Consider the following 18,532-nt stretch of genomic DNA (forward strand, 5'->3'; position numbering starts at 1 on the left):
CGTGGCAGAGAATCGCAGCGGTGGGCAGGAGTGAGGGCTGGCAGGGAAGGAAAGAACACCCGACAGAAGACATGTTTTCAAAATGGAAATGTCCCTGAAAGAAAAGTAACCTCAGCAAAACTTCCCAGGATGGAAGGTCTCCACCGGCCCTACGGGCAGACGAAGTTGGGGTCCGCACCGACAGCCCCCAGCCCAGGTCTGCCTGGGGCCGGGACAGGATCAGATGGGAAATTTTCATCAGAATCACTGAAATAAAAATAAGCTGGAAATCCTTGCCCTGCTCCTCTAGATACCTGCATGTAAGAGCTGGATAGCAGGCATATAGAAAAAAAATCATCACTCGTCTTTATATTCTTGTAAGGCAGCACAGGCTGGGGATTCAGGCTTGAATACACCCCAGATGGGAGGGGGTTCAGCCCAAGTTCAGCCCAAGGTGTCCTGGCATCCTGTGGCACCTGTGCGGTGGTTTAACCCCGGTCGGTAGATCAGCCCCCCACGGCCACTCCTCGTGAAGAAAAAGCCACGTGCAAGCCAAGCCCGGCAAGGCGTTCATTCTGCACTGCCCGTCGCGGGGCGGTGCTCAGCCACCCCCGGGACAGCCGGGCTCCATCCTGTGTAACGGGGACCTGGGGGACCAACGGCGTCACTCCGAGTGTCCCCCCAGTTTATGCGCTGCGTGATGCCACATGGTTGGGGTGTCCCTGGGGTCAGTGGGGGTCAGCTGTCCCGGCCGTGCCCCCTCCCAGCTCCTGGTGCCCCCAGCCTGCTGGCTGTGGGGTGGGCGAGGAGCAGCAAAGCCCTTGGCCCTGTGTGAGCTCTGCTCAGCCCTGAGGAGAACGCCCCCCTGCTATCAGCGCTGTTCTCAGCACAATTCCAAATCACAGCCCATCCCGGCTGCCACGAAGAAAATTAACTCTACCCCAGCCAAAACCAGCACAACATGTTATAAACCAGCAGTGTGCCAGCTGTATCTAGGCTCCCCATACAGACAGATCAAGTGGTTTTACATAAATATACATAGGATGAGCTGAAATATTCAGTCTCCAAATTGAATAATACAATAAATTTGGGTTCAACATGTAATTAGTGCTTTGTCTGGGCACAGAATGGATGGCATTCTTCCTGTGTCCTTCCTCAGGGGCACACAGAACCTCCACCTGGAACGGAGCAAGAACTTTTGCTGAAGTCTATGACCATGTGGGAGATGCAATCACCCACATAACATCAGCCACTGGTACTGGAGAGAAGAAAAAAATGCTTTCACAGCCCAAGGGTATCCATTTCTCCCTGTATGTGTAAGTTGTAGCTGTATAAACACTCATTCAGACCCACTCTGGGTGCCCCTGCTCAGATGGAGGGTCCATGGGGGAATGAAACCCATTTACAGAAGAGAGAACAACAGACTGAAAGCCATGAAAGCCCACATGCATCTACACTTGGCTGCTGTCCTAACAAGGTGCTTCAAAGACTGTGCCTATAGGGGACCTGCAGCATATATAAGGGCATTCACTCACATATTGCAAAAAAAAGCAGTAGGAAAAAGTCACATCCTAGCAACTCATGCACAGAACCAGCCATGGTCAGCTCAGCAGCTCTCTACGTGTGTGTCAGGAGGTCTCAGTCCAGTCCAAAGCCCAGACTGATGCTCATGAGTCAGTGGCTGGGCTGACCTAGTGTGGTGGCTCCAAAGGAGCTGCTAAGGCAGATAACGAGCTGCTTGAGCAACAGCTCTGGGCAGCTGTTAATATCTCCCATGCCTCGGCTCCCTTGGAGACACTTTTTATTTTGTACTGTGACTCGATGATGACAGCTTTTGGAGCTATTATGTTTTAACAGGTTGGTGCAGCTGGAGGACTAAAAATCCATACAAAAACATCCATTTCAAGCACGCTGATTTGCAGTGACCTGTCTCTGAGACAGCACTGCTTTGTCAGTTTGCTTTCTTCCCGCCATCCCATGGAAGAGACCTTTATACCCTCCAATGCTGCCTGACCCTGAACTTTGGGGAGGAGGACCCATGTGTGAGAAGAAGGGACCCTTGCAGGCACAGCCTGCTGCACAGCCAGGGGGGGGACCTCACGCCCTCTGGTCTCCCTAAGCCTCCCTTCCTCACAAACAAATGAAGGTGCAGGACCGTCCGCAGAGAAATACCCAGTGATCATAATACCTGAATACACCTGTCAAAGACCTGAACTGAATTGCCCATGTTTCGCGTGTGAATCCCGACTTGCTCTCCAGGGTCAGTGTCTATGGGATTCACAGCAAGGAGCCACAGGGAAACATGAGGAAGCCAGCCAGCCTGCCAGCCTGCCCATCCACTCTGCCTCCTGAGCAGCACCCATGTTCTGAACCGGGTTCTCCATCAGAGATGTGACAAGGATGAGGTGATGGGAGAGGGAAGTGTAACACTTGACAGCAGCATGCCGAGACACCAGTCTTGGCAACAAACAGCTGGTGCGTGACAAATTCATGATATGCATATTTTATACTGTTTTCATGAAACGCTCACATACGGCCATACCCACTGCTGGCAAGACTGGAGAAAGAGCATGAATTTCACACCAAGGGCTCCTCTAACAACAGATTATAAGAAATAATCACTAGACAAATATTAGTCCTCAACAAGACAGACAAATTACGAGTGATACTTTTTATTGGACTAGCAATAAAAGAAGCGTAAAAGGTGACCAGAGCTCTGTTTCATATCTCACAGATTATGATTAATCACAGACCTCAAACCTTTGTACCAAGAGATTAGAGCCTTTTGCCCTTAGGAGGAAAAAAGATTAATTGTAGTTTCTTCTTATGACCCTCCTCTCACCTTCCACTGTGGAAGTGGCATGAAAAGGTTGTAAAGCTTATCTTTCTGCATTTCTCTCTTTGTCTTAAGGGCCCAGGAAAAACCACCAACAGTTTGAACTACAGAGCTGCGGTTTCCAGTTCTGCAGTGTGGGTTGATTTGATGGATCAGGCCACAAAACTAATGCATTGGAGACATTTATCCGGGCCTCCCAGGGGTCAAGAACACACGTCCCTCTGTGCGTGAGAAAGGCTATTGATTCAGAGGCTGAACCTGCTGCTGTGCATGCTCGGGTACGTCAGGAATATGACTGTTAAGTCAAGGGCGTGAAAATAATTGGACACAACAGAGAGAGGTCAGGGAAATGGCCTGGGCCCACTGATCCAGAAGGATGAAGAAGATAATTGGATCTTATCTGCATCTCCTTTGAGCAACATCCACCAGCCTGCCTGGACTGCGTAAGAGGTGAGGCTCATCTCTGTTCACTGTGTCACTGCTTTACAGCCACTTCTTTCTGTTCAGGGTTACCAACAGACCATAAGAGAAGGCACAAGAGAGCACAGGGCTGAGGCCATTCTAATTAGAGCCAAGGCTGGTCCATAAATGGCCTTGGAATAGGAGGAGGTTTTGTCATTCTCCTACTGGGCACCAGGCTGGTCCTAACACAGCCATCAAGCTCCCCAAGGTGGGAGAAGGCTAGAGGAAGAAGAAATGATGGTGAAAGCCAGATAACTGATTACGTGGGACAAACAGTGAACAAAGGGCAGGGGTGTGAGAATCAAGGATTCAGAAATGGCTTGAGGGGGCACTGGAGCGGGACACGGAGCGTGGCACCCAGTGAGGTGGCACCTAGAATGCCCTTTATTCCTCCTCAAGTATAGGAACAGAAAAGCAAAACAAGTCTGCAACATCCTAACATGAATCCTCCCTCCCTTCTTCCATGTGGCCTCAGCAAATCTCTCTCTTTTGCCACCTGCCAAGAGCTTTGAGATGTCCTCCCAGAGAGAACCATCATGTAATGGGGGCCCTTGGAAGCCTGACATACCAGCCAGCAGCAGTGTATCAGTATCGCATGGAACATGGGACTTCACATCCTATGTGGTCACATCCTCTGTATGCTTACCAAAAGTATATGGGGCACAGGCAATGATACTCCTCTGGAGAAACAGGCACCGCACACGTGGAGGTACCCGCACCGCTCCTTTGTCACTGCATGTGCTTAGCACGTGTATGATGGAGGGCCACCCTGCATGTGTGCTTTACTGGTCCAGAACTGGGGAGGCACCCAGTGCCTCAGGCCCAGGCAGCTCTGCTCACCTCGTCAGCAGGATGTGTTGCTTGTGGTAACGAGCTAGGCCAAGGGGAGACGGAATCAGGCAGCTGTCTCTTCCTTCCCTCCCTAGACACTCCCCTACCTAGCAAATGCATTCCTAGTGCCACTTGTCCCTTTCACAGTCTCTCGCTCTTCTGCACTGCTCCATTGATTACTTGGGTTTTTTCCAATCAATGTTGCTTTTAGAGTGGGTTTGTCTGACTGTCTCACTACAGGAGGACTGTCTCACTCCTGTGCTTCTGTTTCCTACTCCTCAACATTCCAGCACTCGGGATGGGCAGGTCCCAAGCTCTGTCCTTTGCACACATAAAATGAGGCCAGAAAGTGCCGGGACTGTCTGTGCTCACTCATGTTCCATATGGCCCTGCACTGAACAGAATGGTTTTCATCCATTTCTAGGGCATTGTGTGGGGATGTTCTCCCCAGAAAAGACAGTGATATAAACACCAGCTGAAGGCTTAGAGGATGCATGGACAGTGCTTTTGTCATGAAGAATTTATTTTTCCCTCTTGGAAGGGGGAAAGAAATTTCTTATACTAAGAGGCAGAGACATTGAAATGGCCATCATCACCTATGAGACAGCAGCTTTTATGGGCTGTGAGGAAAGTGCAGATCTTTCAGGAAAGGCAGTTATTTAAGGCTCTGATCCTGAGGAGCATCCATTTGTAGGGACACCCCTAAAAGCAGGCTTAGCTTTCCTTCTTATCCTGGTACTTCAGTGCAGGCTTACACGTTATCTTCAACCAAGCACAGGATGTTTTAGCAAGAACTATCTAATTGTGTCGTTCCCAGTGAGTCTTAGCACACAGCTCTCCTACTTCATAGGTGCCAGCACAGACAATTTCAGGTGAATGCTCATATCCAAGGTTTTTAAAAGTTGAGACAGCGAATCATTATCCTCTTAGGAGCAGGAGTGGAAAATAACAGAACATAGCTGTAGTGGGGAAAGGACGTTTATGATCAGATATTATAACCTGCAGCTATCTCAAAGAAGACACAAATGACTGAAACAAATGGATTTTTTTATATTCTGAGTTTTTAGTAGGAGCAGCCATCCTTCAGTCCTGTACATAGAGCGCTCCATGCAGTGGTATTGCTGTCCATGGGAGAGGCTCAGAGATACTATTACATTTTAGCAATCAATAGCTGTGATGCTTTTCCCACTTCCCTGTTTCAGAACTTGTGCTTCAGAACTTTTCTCTAAACAAAACAGCTGAAAGACCATGAGTGTGAGATACATCCCAGCTCTTCCAGGAGAGCTTTTATTTCAGTAGGCTTAGGGTAAGGTACAGCATGTCTTGTGCTGTTCCCTTCTTGGCTGGGCTATTCAGGGCTAAAAAAAAGCCTTTTGAATTGTGTACACAGAGCTGACAAATGCTACGGCCTGGCTAATGGTTAAATTTACCCACAAGTCAAAGTATCTCTTGGTGATATTTTATAGCAGGCCCATAAATTAGTAACTTATCTGCATAAGACTTTCTAAAGCAGACCAAAACCAATGAACTCGTGAAACCTGCCAAGCGCTGTCCACTATAGCAGAAGAGGTCATTCATTGCCTGTTGTATTGGACAAACCAAGTTTTTATTAAGGGGGAGGGAGAAAAAGAAAAGAAAAAAAAAATAGAAGAGACTCTCGAGTGAAAGTCAAGAGATTTCCCCCCACTTCTTTAACCCAAACTTGGCATTTGCTTTATTACAGATTAACACAGGTAACATCCTGGAAACCGAAAGCAATCGTGGTGTCTTTGGGGGGCTGCATTACTGACTAACCCAGATGCCCACAGTACTGAAGCATTAGGCAAACATGAGCTGCTTCTCATGCAGCTGGGAGAAATCCAGTAGTAAATGCAGCCTTTCCACCTTAAAAAAATTGTGTAGTGTACATTAAAAAGATATAAAATAGTGTATATGTAAAATAGTGTTATCTGTAAAAATGTTACATGTTATTATAACATAATCTACACTTACAGTTTCTATCAAATAAACAAATCCTAGTATACGCCATGAGATAGCATTACAATGCACAGCCCAGCAGACTGAGACAGTGGTTTCAGTACTGCAAAAGAAATTAACTAATGCTGAAGGCGAGCCCGGACACAGAAGTTGTAACCTCGGGCGAGTACTGGGGACCACGATTAGGGTCCCACGTAGCCGTGTCTACACAGCAACTGCACCAACAAGAGGCCCCCGGGCTGCCCCCGCCTGAGGGGCCCCCCGAGGGCCCCGGACCTTCGGGCGGGCCACCCTCCCCGGCACCAGCCCCGGCTGAAGCGGGCCCGCTCGGAGACGACTGCCGGGCCGCAGCAGCGGGAGGCACTGCCCTGCGACCTCCTCCGCTGCGCCGGGAGGTGCAGCCCCCCGCCCCTGCCCCCTGCCCCCTGCCCCCTGCCCCCTGCCCCCCCGCAGTGCAGCCGCCACCGCGCAGGCCCACAACGGCGCGGCCGCAGCCTCAGCCCCACCCGGCGCCAGGCGCATGCGCACCGCTGCCCCCTCGCCGCCGGCGCGCGGCGGCGTGATGACGTCCACGCTGCGTCCCGCTTCCATCCGGGCCTGCGCCGTAACGTCCGCCCCGGCCCCGCCCCTCCTATAAAAGCGGCGGCGGGCGGCGGGCGCCATTGTGCTGCGGAGCAGGCCGCGGCTGTGGTGCGTACGGGCCTGCAGCGCCGGTCCCCGCGCCCCTCTCGCCGCCTCTCGCGCTCTCTCTCTCCCCCTCCCTCCCCTCCTTTCTTTCTCTCTCTCTCTCTCTCTCTTCTTCTCCTCCCTCTCCTCCTCCTCCTCCTCCTCCTCTCCCTCCCCTTCCCCCCGCCGCGGACATGCCGCGCGTCTACATCGGCCGCCTGAGCTACCACGTCCGGGAGAAGGACATCCAGCGCTTCTTCAGCGGCTATGGCCGCCTGCTCGAGGTTGACCTCAAAAACGGGTGAGCTGCGCCCCGCGGCCCCAGGGCCGGCCCCGCCCGGCCCACACACACACACACACGCACGCACCCCGCCGTCCCCTCCGGCCCGGCCGGGCCCTGCCCGCCGCCCCCATGTCGCGGCCGTTCCCGCCCGCGCTGCCGCGTGGCGCCCGGCGCAAGATGGCGGCGGCGCGGGGGGAGCGGGGGCGCTGCGGCGGGGCCGGCCCCATTGTCCTGCCGCGGGCGGGCGGCTCACCGGGCCGTTCTCCCATCTCCTAGTTACGGCTTCGTGGAGTTCGAGGACTCCCGCGACGCCGACGATGCCGTTTACGAGCTGAACGGCAAGGATCTGTGCGGGGAGCGCGTGATCGTGGAGCACGCCCGCGGCCCCCGCCGCGACAGGGACGGGTACAGCTACAGCAGCCGCAGTGAGTACGGGCCCGTCTTCCTGCGTGGTTCGGAGGCCGCTTCGGGCGGGGGGGCGCGGGGGGCGGCTCGGCCGTTGGCGGGGGGGGTGCCTGGTGCAGCGCCGGAGCCCGCTGGCTGCGCGCCCGGCCCCGCGCTGCACGCAGGTACCCCCGGCGGCGAGCGGGCGAGTGGCGTGAGGCAGCGGTGGCCGCAGCGCTGTGGCCGGTGGCGAGGGTCTGTGGTGTGTTGGGAGCGGCCTCTGCCCAGTGCAGGGCTCCGGCATTCTCGGGAGCGTTTAGCTGATACGGTGATGTTGCATCACTGACGTTAATGAATACCGTTGCATAATTGGGGTGGAAGCAATCAGCTGTGAACTTTCATGTGAATGTTTCAGTTGAATAAATATATATATGGAAGGGGTGGGGGGAGGTTTTCGAGCAGGAATCTGTTGTGCTAAGTGGGGGATATTGTAAATATGTTCAGCTAACTTGTATAGCTCCTTGAGCTGAGCCGTATAAGAACCTAGCTGGCCTAGTACTGTAAGTAAAAGTACTAAGGTCCATCTTTTGGTAGTCTGTAGAAGCTTGGTGTTGGGGGGGTGGGTATCTTGTCTTTTTAAAAAGAATCAAATGTATGTTGTTTAAAATTGTTGCATGTTCAATTCAAACTTTTTAACAAGTCCTTGATGTTTCAATTTAAAAGTGACCAGTGGGGCTGAGGCTGTGTCCACTGAGGCTAAGATGACTGCCTTTCCTGATTGGCCATGGCTTTTCCATACATTGTGTGACCCTTGCCCTATGACCCTTTGGCTGACCTTACCGGAAGCCATGACGACAGCAGCCTTTTGCCATTAGACGCAGGGTGATGGTGAGGATTCCAAGGGTTAGACAAAACTGGTTAAACTGAACTAGGTGACTGTTACCTTGCGTGTTTTGTGGCCAAACCACCACCAAAAACCTCATACTGTGATGTAAGTACTTAGTGTAACTAGTAAACGTTTTTGTAAAATGTAGAAATGCATGTAATCAGTTAAGTTTTATATTTTACAATGTTCTGTAAAATAAAACTTAGCAAGGTGAATCTAATAAGGAGCAGTCACTCTCTAACAGATCTTAGGAGCGCAGACTTGTAGGATTTTAGTCTGTTTGATTTGCCATTAATATAGATTATGGCAAAATTGCAAAGTTTATTGGAGGCTTAGAGAAATAAAGTCCTACTCCAGTAAATATAACTGTTTAACTAACTTTTTCAGAACATTTTATTTTTCCTCATGCTAGGAGACGACCTAACTTTATTTCTTTGTACAATAAAGGTGGGGGTGGTGGCGGATATAGCAGTCGGAGACAATCTGGAAGAGATAAATACGGACCGCCTGTTCGTACAGAGTACAGACTGATTGTTGAAAACCTTTCCAGTCGCTGTAGTTGGCAGGATTTGAAAGTACGTATTAACGTTCTATCATGGAGCCTGTTGTGACTAGCAGGAAGCAATAACTTCCTTTAATATCAATGTTCATTTTGATTTAGGTAGAAGTAATTGAGAAGTATTTGTGCATGAATGTCTACGTGCAATTAATGCTTCTTGCATTTGCTCAGACTTGTCTTAAGTTAACATAGAGTATAAGCATGTGGAATGGTTAAGTAATTTTTCATCTACTCCCTGAAGGATTTCATGAGGCAAGCTGGTGAGGTAACCTATGCAGATGCTCACAAAGAGCGTACAAATGAAGGAGTGATTGAGTTCCGATCTTACTCGGACATGAAGCGTGCCCTGGACAAACTGGATGGCACAGAGATAAATGGAAGGAAGATCAGACTGGTTGAAGACAAGCCACGGTCAAGCCACAGGCGATCTTACTCTGGCAGCAGGTCAAGGTAATGTTCTGGGACGAGCCAGTCTCTGCATCAAGACTACATACACTAAGAATGGGTCTAGGTTAGCTCTGTCTGCACTAGTTACCTTTGGCTGGTATTTTGGGGATAGGAAGATGTCTTAGAATGTAGAAGGTATTACTTTAGGTAATACAGCAAAGCCAGTTTGGAGAGTTTTTCGTCTGTGAAACATCAGATGTCATTCGTTGACAGTATATCGACTGGGTGGATGAATAGTACGTCTTGGTGTGGCCATACCTGTTTTTGAGAAGTTCTTTAGCAGCTTTCCTCTGTTAGGTAGGATAGCAGGGCATGCCAGACGAAGAATAAGGGGCAAATTGCATTTTAAATGTTTGTAGGTCGCGATCTAGAAGACGATCTAGAAGCAGAAGTCGTAGAAGTAGGAGCAGCCGCAGCAGATCCCGTAGTGTCTCCAAAAGCCGTTCACGGTAAGTGATACGTTGCTTTCTGTTGGTACAGGAATTTCTACTTGCTGATTGATAGGTATTATACAGCTGCTGTAAGTACACTTCAGTTCATGCAGAATAAACTCTTGTCTCTTTTTGAAAGATCTAAATCCAGGTCACGAAGCAAAGACCGTTCACGTTCCAGATCTAAAAGCAGGAAGTCTAGATCAAAGAGCAAATCGAAACCCAAGTCTGACAGGGGTTCACGCTCTCACAGCAGATCCAAGGAGAAGTCTGAGAAGTCTCGGTCCAGATCCAGGTCCAGGTCTCGATCTCCCAAAGAAAATGGTAAAGGAGATGCTAAGTCTAAGTCCAGGTCAAGGAGTAGGTCTCGTTCCAATTCTCCGCAGCAGCAGCAATCTGCCAAGGCTCGTTCAGAGTCGCCACCCAAAAGAGCTGCTTCGAGGTCCCGCTCCAGATCTCGTTCAAAATCTCGTTCACGATCAAGATCTAGTTCAAGAGATTAAGACTAGAACTCTCCTCTTACATTGCACACTATTACGGAACATTTTCCTACTTGTCAGGCCATTAGTGTTATGTTAGTACTTCAGAAGTTGGTTTTTTCTCTTGCAGGAGTGAATGGCCTAAGAACTAAGTAATGAGGCATAAAGGTTTCATTTGTATCCCAAATTTGAAAATACAAGATCGGATGGTGGTACAAAGCAGGAAAAGTCCCCCTTTTGTAGAAGTTCAGCTAAAAGTTTGATTTTATAGCATTTCTGCAGGAGTAACTTAACTACTCTTAAGTGCAAAGTGGTTTTTATATTAAAAATAAACTGAATATAAACAGGCTTAAATCTGGGCTTTTTTGAAAGTATCACTTTTTCCTATTTTTTTCATGGTTTTCGAACTATGGGTATCATTAGCTTAATAGGTTACAGCTTGCTACCAAAGGCAGGATTGCCTTGCTGGGCAGATCAGATAATTCTCTGGTTTATCTTAATTTGTGGAAGCAGGCTGCAAACTGTATAAACTGGTAACAATACTACAAAGATGTTAGACCAGCAATAAACTCAATTTGGAGCATTTGTATTGTATCTTAACTTGCCAAAAGAACATTCCCCCCCCCCGTACTGTGACTGTATTAAAGGTAATAAAGGTACTCCGGAACCTGTATCATACAGTATTGCTGAAAAATCCTAAGTTTCAAACTTGAAAGAACGAAAGCGCTTTTTTTTTTTTTTTTTTCTTCTCTCGAATATCAAGTGTCACTGTTGTCAGACACTTAATGTGTCTCTTGGATGTGGTCCAAGTCACTAGTATGTTGTATGGTTTGTCAGCCTCTGAATACCTATTGGTTATGAAAACTAAGTGAATAAAACTGTCTTCCCTCCCTTTTGACTCATTTATGTTAACATTTTGCTTCAGACTAGGAGAACTATAATACTGTTGTGTGTAAGTCTGAACTTTATTGGAAATGTAATCTCTTTGAGCTAGAGTTCTAGTCTTAACAAAGGCTTTGCTAAACCACAGTTGCCAATTCACTTAAATTGTGGAATAGGACTCATCCCAAAAATTCCCCTTTATAGCTAAATTGATTTTTTTTGTAACATGCAATAGCAAACATTAGAACTGCCTTGTACTCTTTATACAATGTGTAGTTTGACTTGTATAAAATTAAATTGGTGACTCAAACTCTTGTGTTTATTGCAGTGTAATGGGATTCTTTTTCTGCCTCATGCTGGGGAAATCACAATTTATCCTACTTGCCTCTTTTGCTGGAGTAACTTATTTGTTTTAGTAAGAGACTTGGGAGTTCTTGAAATGCCCTTGGGTTTGTGGTTGAGACCAGCTAGTGAACCAAGCACTGTTTCTCCCAATACATTGTCCTTTCTTCAAGCGTGACTGGATGTGAAAGCAACACCGCTGACCAACCAGTCAAAAATTTTACACATCTGCTCAGATGAATTGGATCTGGCACAAGGAGCACATCAAGCGCATGTTCAAATGCGACTTGATACCAGCTTTTCTTTCATGGAATTACTTTGATCTACACAGTTTTCTTGAAGAGTAACACTCAGTTTCCATTTCCTGATCACATCTAGAAAGTTTGAGCTTTTGCCTGTTGCACAGGAGTAGCCACACTAGTACAAGAAGGGATCCCAGGATGAGTGAAGTTAGTTTTGCCCAATAAACTCAAGTTCTTAGTGGAACCTGAACAGAAGTGATTACATGGCTTGTCTTGCCATCAGATCGGGCTGCTGTTGCTTTTATGTTGTGTACCTCTGCATGCCTTTTCTATCCCAGGGGTGGAAAAGCAGCTGTATTTGAGCTGCCAAGTCAAGTTTCCCCACAATTGTTCATAAAGCCGTGGAGTCTTAGAAATATTTCTGGCATGACTAAATCCACACTTGTGCAGAGTGCATTTAGTGCTAGAGTTTTATTCTCTGCACCTGGAATGGGGTGACTCCTGTGTTTCATTTGTTGTAAGGGGTTTTTGTTGTTTTAATTGAGGCATTTCAGTTAAGGTCTATCTTAGCATAATGATTAGAAAAAATAGTTGCTGTGGTTCTGATCACTGCAGGTAGTACCTTCTCCACATTGGATTTTTAAGTGGGGGGTTAGTACTGGGGACTTCCTACAGAAGCCAGACTGCACAAGAACAGCTTAATGCAGGTTTACAGCCCTAAGCTACGCTTGTGGAAATACTTGCCTCCCTTAAACTTGACACAAGCATTATCCCCTCTTGATTTTTATTTCTGCCGACCATGGAGTAGGTCAGACTTACTTCATGGAAAATTGCTCTCTGATTAGCCTCCGGGGGTCTTCAGTATAATACAGGTCACACTTAAAACAGGAATAGAGCTCGGTAGATGAGAAGGTATATATGCATATTTCCAATAGCTCTGTGTCTTTCCAGTAATAAGATGTTGGCCATTAGTTTTTTGCATATGCTCGTAGCTGTTAGTAACAGTTTGTTTCTAAAACTGATTTCTAGTGCCAGCATGAGAACGTCTTGGGCTTATAGTAGCCGATCGCACCCCAGTCTTGGTTAGCGATGCATAACAGTGGCTTTTTACCAACTATATTCTTAGCTTTCTGAAGTGAGGTGGTTATGACAGTGGTTATGTTTGAAGTCGTCTTTATTCATGAGGTACTGGGAGGGCCTAGATGGGGTTTAACCAACATGGGGTAACTCCGATATTTAAAGGGAACTCCCTTAGACACTGAAGATTTCTTTTACCGGAGCCACCTTCGATGTCTCCCTTGGCTGCTATGCGAACGAGAAAGGCCCCTTTACTGTGAAAATGAAGGAGGAATTCCTTGGCATAACTTGTATCCTTCTGGATTAGTTTCCTCTGGAAAGCTAGTAGAATTTCAGCAGTGCCAGATACAGAGCCAGTGCAGTTAAGTGCAAGGCTTGTGATAACTAAAGAATCCACCAACAAACCCCAAACACTGTAATCCCTTTACCTCTGTCAGCACCATTTTTTGTAGGAGTGGAAGACTCAATCTGGTATGTATTTGTGACCACAAGTATTTGAGATCTCTTGTAGGTGTTACAAAAGTGTGATTTGGATAAGTGTCTTGAATCTCACGGAAGAGTAAAAGGCTGTGGAAGACTTGCAAGCTTGCTGCATTTTGCAGACGTAGCATGTGCTTTGCTTTGGCCTGCAGTTATAGCAATAGTTGACAAAAGCAATTTGGCATTGCTCATCTTGGTTTTTAAACTAACTGGAGCCATCTTTTCAGAGATGTGCTTTAGTATTGGGCATCCAAACTCTCCTGGGTTTTTTTCTGCGCTTGGTATAACCAATATAAATTTGTTCTTAAAAAGACAGAAGAGAAACATGCCTTCTCACCAAATGTGGAGTGCGGGACTGACTTAAAATGTTTGTGTCCTGTAGTGAATTGTGAAGGAGAAATCAACACTACTGTTTAAAAAAAAAAAAAGTGAAACTTAGACTGCGACTGCATTTGGAGTCTGTTGCTAGCCTTTTCCTGTATTTAGGAAAGCATCCCTCCCTGTATTTTGGTGTTGGATGTAAATGCAAGTTCCATCCTTAAATCAGTGATTTATGTGATGTAAAATACCTGCTTTAAAGTCAGATGATGAAAATAGCGCTTCCCTTTAGTGTGTCTCACTTAAACAAGGGCAGACGGTAGGAACGTGTTTCTGCTTTGTGTAGGTCGTGGGTGGGAGTGCGCCTCGTGATGCCACGTGTGTGGCCTTGGAAGCGATCACAGTCTTTGCACCGTTTCCCTTGGACAGCAGTGATGCCAGCTATTGCACACAAATGGGAAATTCTGGTATTAAATCAAACTCATGCCTGCTCAGAGTTTCTGGGTGCCCCATCAGTTGTGTGCTTTGAGCTTAATCTCCGTTGTGTGCTTTGAGCTTAATCTCCTTGGTGGCCCACGTCAGGAGGTCACGGAAGAGGATTCTTTTGCCCAGTTCAAAAAAGGGTTTTTTTCCATGCTTTGGCTTCCAGCTCAGTGCTTTGATGGAGAAGGGAACAAATCCCTAATGCACGTGGTCTGGTGAGGAAGCAAGCTGCAAAATGTGATTACTCCTGATCTGGGTAGGTGACTGACTCATCCTGAAGCATGAAATGTGGTCGTGCTTTAGGTTTTGGTGACTACAGTGAGCATCTTGGCTGGCAAGGAAGGTAATTTGGTTGTCCCCAGAGCCAGCAAAGGGGGCGGATGAATAGAGATGCTTAATTCCTCTTAAATGCCAAGGCCCAGCAAGGCTCACCTTAGCCTTTGCATCCACGACACGTGATTTTCAGAAGCTGGTAACTACTGTTCGAGTCCATGCAACTGATCCTGCTTCAGTGAGTACCTGTCCACCACAAGTAAGAATGCAGCATGCTTTATTGGGCATACGGGCTTGTTCCGTGCAAAGCATTCAGAAATCATTGCTTAAAAAAGAGCAGGAAATGGACTAAGAATGAGAGGATTTAAAATGTGCTGTCACAAACCATACCCTTTGAAATGGCCATTTGTATTGCATTGCTAAGAGAAAACGGGTACGGTATGTTGGCTTGCTGTAAGGAAGAGCACAGCTTTTGTGTTTAATGTACATGGAAATAAGTATCTCGCCTAGCAATATTGCCGTGCTTAGAGTGAAACTGAGTGACTAGAATAGGTGACACTCCTTTTTCCTGCTCTAACATTTCTACCTCTAAATTTTGCAATTTTAAAGTCCGTTTACAACTGGGAAATGACTGTGTCCCAAATGAGACTGTAACCATCTTTGCACGGGCAACAGGAGGGGCATTTAAAACATGATTGTTGGATTTATTATTCACAGATGGAATAACCTGAACTGTTTCCAGCTCCTACTTCAATCTAGTTCAGGTTGGTGTTGTAACAGCCACATGGCACCCACAGAGCAAATACGTAAGTCAAAGAGCAAAAGCTGGCAAAGTAGGAACTGGGCTCAGGAGCCTGGAAATCCTGAAAATTTAGCTGAGCTGATGTTCGGGATGTCCTTGAGAGATGATGCAAAATGCTGTGATCACTTGAAAGATGCACAGTTCAGATGTTGCTCAGGAGGTGAAGTTCCTGCCACACCATGAGCAGATCTTGGCTGTGTTTCCTGCATGTGTTGTAATGGCTATTTCATGAGAATGGGAATGCATTACTTCAAAAGGGGAGAAGCAAAACTAATACAACTACTGCTTTGCGTAGTGGCAGCTATTAATGGTTCAAGAATTTTAACTATCTGTTCTTGGGATCATAATGGTATCTGTCAGCATTGTGGTCAGCCCTTTCCCCCCATCTTTTGTTTTGTGGTTAGGTGGAAAAAAATCAAAAAGCAGAATGTGGGCTCTTGACTCTCAAAGCTTCTTCACACATTATTATTTTGCTAAATGTGTATGTAAATGTCAGAGGGGAAGTTTCAGTTGTCTCATAATCCAATAAAAAATTGAAATAAACAAACTACTCTGAAGTGGCTCATAAACTTCTCCCCTTTTAGCTACATCTGTCACTAAAATGTGAGCTAGCTGGATGAACGCGGGTGCGCTCCTGGATGAGCAGCAATGGCTCACAGCAGCTGGTATGATCCATGCCACTGACAACGTACTGGCAATAGGAAGATGTCTACAGCTAACGCGTGCTTTGGGGTGTGCTTCACAACAGTTCATACCAATACTCATGTTTTGGGCAAGATTCTGGGGGATTCTCTGACTCAAAGCCTACATCCTCTTGTTCACAGAAAGTGGCTTCTGCAGGGCGGTCTCATTTAGAATGTCTCAAATACTCATTTTTTAATATCAGTATTTTTACTCATTTTAAAAGCAAAAGCTTAAGTTTTGCTCCAAAGTTTTGCCTTTCAGCAATAACTGAATACAGTGATTTCAGTCCCAAATACTGATAATGGTGGAGGAAAAGCTTGGTGGTTGACGCTGGGGTTGGAGGTGGCTGGAAGGTGCAGCCTGTGCTGTCATGTGGATGGAGTTGTGGGGGGAATGACTTGGGCAAAGTCATCAGTGGTGTCTGCAGCTCCTGGAACAGGGTTCTCCTGTAAATATGAGTAAGGAAAGTTGGTGCCATTAAGTCAGCAGGTGTTTTGAACAGGTCACACCTGACCTTCTTGGAGTAATCACAATGTACAGTTGCACCCAGTTGATCTGCTAGCCAAAGAGCAGTGTTTCTCCCTGAAATGGGTAAAGAGCAACAAGCTTCCCCTGCGCAGCGTGTGTATTCCTTGTTCTGCTCCGTGCTGACTGTCTGCATCCTTGCTCAGCACCAACACAAGAGGAAAATGATACGGCAGATGGTCTCTCCTAAGCACGGTAGCGCAACAGTGATGCTGTACAGTTAACCTAGGGGTAGCGATGGAGTGCAACAGCTGCCCTGGGGTGGCATCTCCTGTTCTGCTGGGCTCTCTGGTACAGGCGTGTCACTAGGTGTGGAGTAAGTACCGACAGTAACTGGGGAAACAGGAGAAAATGTTCTGAAAGAGCCCCTCCACTTACCCCGTCTGGGTCTGTTTGCTGACAAAAACTGTTGCTCTGCGAGCTGAAAGTACAGTCCACCATTTGTCATAATTTCGGTGTCATCTAAGTACATCTGATAGCCCAGAGGAGATGTGTTTTGTAGTTCTCTGTATGCGAAGGCCCCCTAGAGCGTGTGAAACTGAGGCACAGAATGGCAGTGACTTGCCCAGTGGCAATAAAAGTCGTGGATGTCAATTTGTACTTCAGGCTTGCTCCTATTGTTTCATGTTCCATAAGGTGTTTGTCAGGGTTTTGGGTCGGATGGGCATGGGATGTAACTGGGGGGGAGGACAGGAGTGGTGGGCATGGCCACCTGCAGGCACTGCCTTCCTGTGAACTGCAGTGCATGGGGATGGGTCCTGGCTGAACCCATCCCAGAGCATCTCTGGGAGATGCTGCAGCCTGCACTGGTTGGGTCCAGTGGCATTAATGGCATAGTGGAGTCTGAGAAGCCACATCTGAATAAATAAAATAATAAACCCATTAGTAAAAGCTAAGTTTAAATAAACAAAAGCTCACAGAACCACAGAGTATCCTCAAGTTGGAGGGACCCCATCAGGATGGTGGAGCTCCCTGCTCCTCGCGGGGCTGCCTGGAACTTGGCTGGTGACTAAGGGGGTATCTGCGGACAGGGGGCACGGCCAGCCCTCGGGCTGCTGGGGCACGCTGCCCACCTGCCCAGACCCTGGAGCTCTTCCCATGGGGCTGCTCACCAGCCCCTTGTCCCACCGTTCATACATGAAGGAAGGTGCTTTACAAGGGGTGGCGGAGGTGGGAGCTGAGGCACTGGGGCGTATTGCGGAGCTGGAGGGCTCCTGAGGGAGCCGGGGGTGCCGCCTCTGCTCGGCCCGAAGCAGCCGTGTCCTGGGAATCCATCACTCTGAATTCCCGATTTTTATGGCACAGCCAGGAGCAGGGAGCAATGGGAGAAGGCGAATGCCGAGCTGCTTTTCAAGTGCCTTGAGTTTCACTCTGCTCCCGATCTGAACCTCCCACTACAGCACTAAAGGACTGATAAGGGAAGATGTTCCGTACTGTGTCCCCGAGGGCTGAGGCGAGACGGGGGCGAAGGCAGCGGCACCAAAGGACGCACCCGTCCCCTGCACCCCCATTTTCAGGATCGCTTCATTGGAGTCTGACTTCATCTTCTGTACTGCGTGATCGGTTGTGGGGTGCAGACCCAAGCTGATCGCAGCTGTCAGACACTGACCCCAGAAACAAAGTGCTGGCCCCTGTGCTCCATCGGGCAAGTGGGGGGCTGCAGGGGCCACTGCCTCCCCCCACTCCCCCTCGTGTGGCTCTTGGCACCCCTCCGTGCGTGGATGGTCCTCGTGCTCCCCTGCTCCCACCCGCGGGCCCGGGGCAGCTGCCAGTGCCCCCCACCGTGGGCAGCCGGAGCCGAGGGACAGCGACCCGCGTTTTGAGCAGGGCCATGGGGAAGCGCCGCGCGGGGCGCCCGCCCCCCAGACCGCGCCGCAGCACCCTGTGTCCCCCCGGGCCGCTGGGGGCTTCGTGCGGACGCCCCCCGGTTGCTGTCCGAGGCTGCGGTGCGGGCGCTGGGGGGGCTGTCAGCCCGGGGGTCCCGGGGGCCGCGTGCCGCAGCCCGGTTTCTGGCTGGGGAGGCACACACGGCACAGGCCAATGTCAGTGACTGGAGGCAGCTGCTGGCGGCCAGTCCCTCGCCCCACGAGGGGCAGGGGGGGCACGCAGCGGCACGTCGCCCCCCGCCCCGCGCAGGGTGGGGATCCGCGGCAGCCCCTCGGGGCGGGGGGAAACGGGGGGCGCCCGGCCTGGCCGGAGCTGGG

General features: G+C 48.7%; 1 protein-coding gene across 1 annotated transcript; it reads left to right on the top strand.

The window, feature by feature from the left end:
• Positions 1-6,730: 6,730 nt before the first annotated feature.
• On the top strand, positions 6,731-11,412 carry SRSF6 (serine and arginine rich splicing factor 6). Its single transcript, XM_055722493.1, has 6 exons — positions 6,731-7,052; positions 7,311-7,459; positions 8,752-8,879; positions 9,105-9,313; positions 9,670-9,759; positions 9,881-11,412. The coding sequence occupies exons 1-6, from the start codon at positions 6,946-6,948 to the stop codon at positions 10,242-10,244; spliced, it is 1,047 nt and encodes a 348-aa protein (XP_055578468.1). The 5' UTR covers positions 6,731-6,945; the 3' UTR covers positions 10,245-11,412.
• Positions 11,413-18,532: the final 7,120 nt, after the last annotated feature.

The sequence above is a fragment of the Falco cherrug genome, chromosome 10 (assembly GCF_023634085.1).
Source record: "Falco cherrug isolate bFalChe1 chromosome 10, bFalChe1.pri, whole genome shotgun sequence".
NCBI classification, from domain to species: domain Eukaryota; kingdom Metazoa; phylum Chordata; class Aves; order Falconiformes; family Falconidae; genus Falco; species Falco cherrug.